Genomic DNA, 6,327 nt, shown 5'->3' with positions numbered 1-6,327 from the left:
TGTGTGGTCGGATCGGACATGGGATTCCAGGCCGAGCCGGTCCCATAGATTGGGGTCTTTCCGAGCCCTAACTGGTCGACGCCAGAACTCGAAAAGAGACCATCTCCTGTGCCGAGCCGAGCCGAACCGGGATGATCGTGGGAAGATGGATACTCGATCCCTTAGAAGACCATCGGTTCGGCTCGGACCGAACATGGAGGGCCCGGTGTGGAGATCCGGTCCGAGCTGGCTGAGGCGATGCTGAGTGATGATGACGTGGAGGTCAAAGTTTGACCACTGAGAGTCAACTCCGAGGTGGATGTTGACCAGCCACGTGTCGAGCTGTGATTGGCTGTTCGGATCGATGTGGATTTTCCCACAAACATATATCATCCTCCCTAGCAAATGAGCGTTGAAGATCACTCTCCCCAGTAACTTTCTTGAATGTTTATGCTATTCAACATTACTGCTAATGCATAAAGAATTTTCTATAGTTTCATGCATTTTAATGTCAATTTAAACTAACAAAAGCACCACACAACCAAACGTATATTCAACATCAAACACTAAAACACATGCATTTGATTAATTTTCACTGTTCAATTAATATAATTGACTATTTAGGAAGCAATTGTACATCAAACGCATAAAAAAATAATAATTATACATTTCAATGGATATAAGCCAATAGTATTATCGATTTTCAGTTTTAGTGACAATGTAAAATTAAGGTTTATGGAGGAAAGAAATTATGGAAGACGATTTGTGGGTGGATGGAAATAGTGCTTAGCGGGTGGGTATTTGAGTTGGTATACAAAAGGGTAAGATAAGAATAGTGAGAGGTCGAAAACATGATTTCATATATTTTTCAAATTTAATAGGGGTGTATAAATAAGGTATGTGAGAAAATACGATGGAGATGTGAGAATATAAACACTCTATAATATTAATACTTATTATATGCTTAAAGATCTTGGCCAAAAAAAAATATATTATATGCTTAAAGATAAGTAGAAAATGTAGAGTTGTTGGGTAGCCCAGTTAGAAGGGTTATAGAATTACCCGCACCCAAGTTCAATCACTCTCTCTCTAACTCAAAAAAAAAAAAAAAAGATAAGTAGAAAAGGTTATTGAGCTAATCAGCCAATTGACCCATCTTGGCCTAACTCGTATGAATCCATTGTAATTAAAAAATTTTACACTTGGTATAGCCCAGCTGAAAAGACCAATGAATTACTCCCCCTACACCAATATGTCACGTTCACAAAATTCATATACATTTTTTTTTTTTTTGACCTTTGAAATCCATATACATTTTTTAAATGACTAGGAAGAGACCTCAAAATGATCAATCCAAGATTAAACAAATCTATCCAAATTATATTTATCAACTTTATTGTTAATATATCAGAATGACTAGTATGAGGGACAAAATATAAGGGACAAGTGAGGGACAACATATCTAAGGATTGGATTTGAACCTTGACTTGTCTCTCATAGTAGCCGAATTGGTCAACATATTCTTCAAAAAAAAAAAACTTCATTGTTAATAATTAATTAAAAAAACTTCAATATCATTAACAAAAAAAAAGTTATAGGGGTCGGTTGATGCCATTGCCCCTACCATGTCTTTTCCACCGTGTCCCTTAACCTCCCTTACCCGCCGGAATTTGGACTAAAAAAGGGCGCCTCTCCCAAAACTTGCGCTCTTGGGGTCAACGATGTCGTTGGTGTTGCTAGAAGAGGTTGTTGGAGAAATCACCAACTGGCCATGAGGTGGAGATGGAGGTGGAGGGGTTGCACAAGAGTATATTGGGGGTAAAATGGTCATATAGCAAAACTTTTGCTATTTAAGGGTAAAATGGTCATGCCACACTTTTCTAATGGACCTTCACTATGACACGCAGAAGCTCATTTTTGTTTTCTAAAATAATAAGCCCAAGCACATATCTATATATTTCTACACCTTATCACATGTATGATAATTTCATTGTTTTAAATGAACGATTGTTTTTCTCATGACATTCACAATAATAAAAATCATCTTTACATAATTAGAATTATTTTCACAAACAAAAAATTAAAAAAATTAACTTGTTCTTAAGTTAATTAATCATCAAGTATCTCCAACAAGAATAAACATTTTTCTATAAAATAAACAAGACAGATCGACTTTTACGTTATACCATTGAAAAAATATATATAATGATTCACTTAGATTTACACATGCTACACAAGAAACTATTTCATATTTTATGCCAAAAGTAATTATTTAGAAAATATAGGTCATACTATATTAACAAAAATGATGGAGAAATCAAAAAGAAAAATGAATTAATTAGAGGTGAGATGGGGCTGTGTCCCCCTGGTCCCTATGTGGCTCCGCCACTTACATAAGGGTCATTACGCCGGAATTCCAATTTCATTGCAACTGGAGCAAAAAAAATCCAGCTACAAAGACCCTTACCTCCGGGTCTGTTCCACCTTGGCTCGAATCTTTTCTTCCAACACAGACATATCTGTCTCAAGATTGAACATTCTGTTTATAGCATGCATATTCTCTAGTATCTCACTCAAAGTACGATTGTCACTTCCATCACACCTGAGGTGCTGCATTGGACCATGAAGGAGTTTATTCACTATTCCCATGCTAAGATCGTAAATAGCTCTTTGTTTCTTCTTTGGGATATCATCGCCCATCTTTGACAAACACTTGTCAACTTCAGAAGCCCTGATCCTCTCAGCATAAGCTCTAAACTTCTTGATGGTAGGTACAGTCTCAAGCGAATCTTTCCAAGCTTCAAATTTGCTTAATTCCTCACTGATAATTGTCTGAGCTTCCATAGCCTTCCGGAGCCTATCCTCCTTGTGAGCTTCCACAACCTCTTTGAGGTCATCCACATTATATACACATGAAGATTCAAGATCCGAGACACATGGTTCCACATTCCTAGGAACGGAGATATCAATGAAAAGCCGCTTTCCAAGTTCTGGATTCACAGAGGGAAGCATCTTTACATGTTCTTTCAAGAATAATGGGGTTTCTGATGCAGTGCTAGTGAAAATGACATCAGCTTCAGCAGCACTTGCTAGCATATCTGAGAGGGGTTTGTAGATTATTTCAACATCTTTGAAATCTTCACCTATGGCAGCAACTCTCTCCTCGCTCCTATTAACAACCACCATTTTTCTGCACCCTTTTGCAACCAAGTGTTTAATCACGAGTTTTCCCATCTTGCCTGCACCAATCACCAACACTCTGGCAGTAGCATAAGAATGTTCAGTAAGCTTCATTAAGGCTAGCTCCACAGCAGCTGAACTGACAGAAACTGAACCAGAGGCAATGTTGGTCTCAGTTCTAACCCGCTTCCCAACAGTTATTGCATGCTTGAACAGCCCACTGATTTTCCTATCAAATCCAGGTACTCCTTGTCCAACTTTTACAACGTGTTTGACCTGAGCAAGGATTTGACCTTCCCCTAAGACAAGAGAATCAAGCCCAGCGGCTACTTCGAATAGGTGCTGGGTGGCATCTTCGTTGTACAGCAAAAATCGGTGCTTACTAAGCTCGGACACGGGAACACCACTAACCTTTGACATCCATTCAGTCACTTCTTTAACCCCTCGATGCTGAGAGAGAGCCACAACATATATTTCCATACGGTTACAAGTACTAAGAACAGCAGCTTCTTCTATATGGTTCAAACTGCAGAGCTCGCCAATGGCTTGAGACCACTGTGCTTCAGGGATGGCAAGTTTCTCGCGTATCTCGACCGGAGCCGTGTGTACATTTAGGCCTATTACTGCAATGCTGCTCTTTTCCTTGGTATATCCTAAAAGAAATTAAAAAGATTGTTCAGAAAAATCAGATCCAAAATTATTTCATGAAAGGTTTAGCATTTATAAAAGATCTAAACAAACTGTAATTAGCATAATTTAACACAATGTAGGATATACTACTATACCCAATTTTCCCTTAACCACAACCCATCAACTATTTATGAAATTAAAATGATTCATTAAATCTATTTCAATCCCAATTCACCAAATTTTATCAACCCATTACATCAATCGATATATAATGAAAACTGTATTGTATGAGAAGAGGACTTACTGTCAGCTGAGGACGTCTTGAGCAGCTCGAGAGCGGAAGAATTCAGAGCCCTTGAACCGGTCTTAACGGTCTGGACCGGGTTCTCGGAAACGATTTCGCACCTAGGGTTCAAAGCGGGTCGTCGGAGCTTGATAATTGGAAAAGGCCTGGATGATGGGATTCGGATTTGGGGATTCGAAGACGTGGAGAAAGAGGTCGAGGCGGTGCGACCTGCGTTCCGGCATTGAAGAGGGGCCGCGAAGCCACTCGTAGCCGCCGCCATTGAAAGAGAGAGAGAGAGAGATCTGAAAACCTAAGGTCTGAAGATCGGAGTTGGTGTGTGGTGAAGACCAGCGCAGAAGAACAAAGAAGGCTACAGAGATTGCAGCGATCGAGAATTTTTAAACGAAATTTTGAAAGGCTTTGATTCGGTTTGGAATTGGGTGCGAAAAAGTCAAAGCCTCAAAGGTTTGACCGAGGAGAGAAGGCAGCCAAGTTGGATTTATATACACACGTTTTCTTTGTTTTGCTAGGAAAGCTAAATAGTAAATACACGTTTTGATACTGGGATTGGTCAAGTTAAAGAAACACACCAAACCCAAACCAAAGTAGGAGTAGTCATGTTTTATTGTTTCCAAAACCGGCCAACCACCCATTGACCACCGCCAAGTCCAACTCAACTTTTGTACAATTGTTAGATTTGTTATTTGAAATAAACATACATGTGATTATATATCATTGAATATCACATCTTGAGCAAATCAAGATTCTAATATGAAATGGGCTAAACTTACCCTAGGAAACTTTTGTTTTTTTCCTAATTGAAAGTTTGAAACTTGAAAAAGCGGCATTTGTTTCTTTGAAATTTTGCAAAATGTGGAAAACCAGTTAAATGTTTGGGAGGGTTCGGTAGGACTTAGGTTAGATTTATGGGTAGAGATGTGCTAGATATAAAACATACTTAGAAAACATTAAAAAAAAATACATGAGCTGCAGCCCATGAAGCCAAAATGTAGAATCACTCTTGGTCACACCATATATGTTGCTTGCTAAGTTTGGCAATAACGTCTAATTTATTATAGTTGTCATTCAGTTTCATTATAATTGTCAAACAGTTATAATGGTTTTAAATATATATGTAACTAACTAGTAAGTCACAAAATTATGATGGATGTGGTTTCATAATCTTATACTTTTCTTTTGTGTTTTATGTTGTTTTTCACATGTATATGTAATAAAAAGATAAAAACATTTATGTAAGACATTAATTTTCACATCAGTTAAATGATGTTTGACATTACTAAGATTTGTCCCATTTCTTAAGGTTGGGCATCGGGTTGGACAAACCCGACCAACCATAATTCAACCCGCACTTTATACAATTTGGACAAGAAGATGTGGTAATAGTCTGTAATATAGGTTGAAAAAGTTCTAACCCAACCAACCCAAATTATAACTTGGGCAAACATGGTTACATGGGTTGAGATTATTATATATTTTTTAGTTGGGAAGAGGAAAGATCGAACTTGGGTGCTTTTTACGGCCTTCCAAACTGGGCTACCCAACAATTGCGAGGTTGAGAAATTTCTAACCTGAGGAACTTAAATATTATACATATTAATAATATGCATTTAAAGTTAATTAGTTGAAAACTTTGGAAATGTGAGACTCTAAAGAGAGAATGTTGGACCGTGCACATGAATCTCAAAGGACAGTGGACAAGTTAGAATTTAATTAGTCTATCAGTACTTTATGTGCTTAAGCAAAATAAGTGGTTGTATTATATTTGTTTAGGTGTTTGAACCTTGAAAATTGAGGTACAATGAAACTCTATCTTAGGATTATAATATTTTCATATGAAATGTTTGAAATTTAAATTAGTGTTTTTTTTTTTTGGACATTTTCGTGTTGTTTTCTTGTAAAATGTTATCATTTGGACAATCTGAGAAACCCGAGGAATTAATTTGGACAAACCTTTTGTGGGTTCATTGGGTTGCATAGGCAAAAAAATTTTTTTAACTTGGACAAACATGGGTTGACTCTCCAACCTGCCCAATATGCCCATGATCACCCCTACTATTTCTAGAAATGTAGGGCACAAAAAGGAACAAAATTTGGTAGAATTGGGAGTGAATAGGGACAAACCCGCAAGATCTTTTGTTGTAAATTGTCCATTTGCCCTCACTTGAAGGCAAGGTATTAAATTTTGAAATTTTAACACAAAACTAACAAAATTTTGTCTTAATTTCGACGAT

The 6,327-nt window shown here is 37.5% G+C and overlaps 1 protein-coding gene across 1 annotated transcript; it reads right to left on the bottom strand.

The window, feature by feature from the left end:
• Positions 1-2,206: 2,206 nt before the first annotated feature.
• On the bottom strand, positions 2,207-4,479 carry LOC147277170 (glutamyl-tRNA reductase 2, chloroplastic-like). The gene is made up of 2 exons (XM_086253164.1): positions 4,094-4,479; positions 2,207-3,812 (listed from the first exon to the last, which is right to left on the bottom strand). Exons 1-2 carry the CDS (start codon positions 4,353-4,355, stop codon positions 2,443-2,445), a joined length of 1,632 nt encoding a protein of 543 aa, XP_086109290.1. The 5' UTR covers positions 4,356-4,479; the 3' UTR covers positions 2,207-2,442.
• Between the last annotated feature and the right edge of the window lie 1,848 nt (positions 4,480-6,327).

Source organism: Dryas octopetala, chromosome 8 (assembly GCF_963921425.1).
Source record: "Dryas octopetala chromosome 8, drDryOcto1.1, whole genome shotgun sequence".
NCBI lineage: Eukaryota > Viridiplantae > Streptophyta > Magnoliopsida > Rosales > Rosaceae > Dryas > Dryas octopetala.
Note: the sequence above shows the minus strand (reverse complement) of the source record. Positions and strands in the feature narration are given on the sequence as shown.

Bases quoted from the DNA above. Each gene is read 5' to 3' on its own strand.
- LOC147277170 (XM_086253164.1), bottom strand. From the start codon at position 4,355: ATGGCGGCGGCTACGAGTGGCTTCGCGGCCCCTCTTCAATGCCGGAAC. The intron at 3,813-4,093 runs GTAAGTCCTCTT...AATTTCTTTTAG, and splicing joins CAAGACGTCCTCAGCTGACA to GATATACCAAGGAAAAGAGC.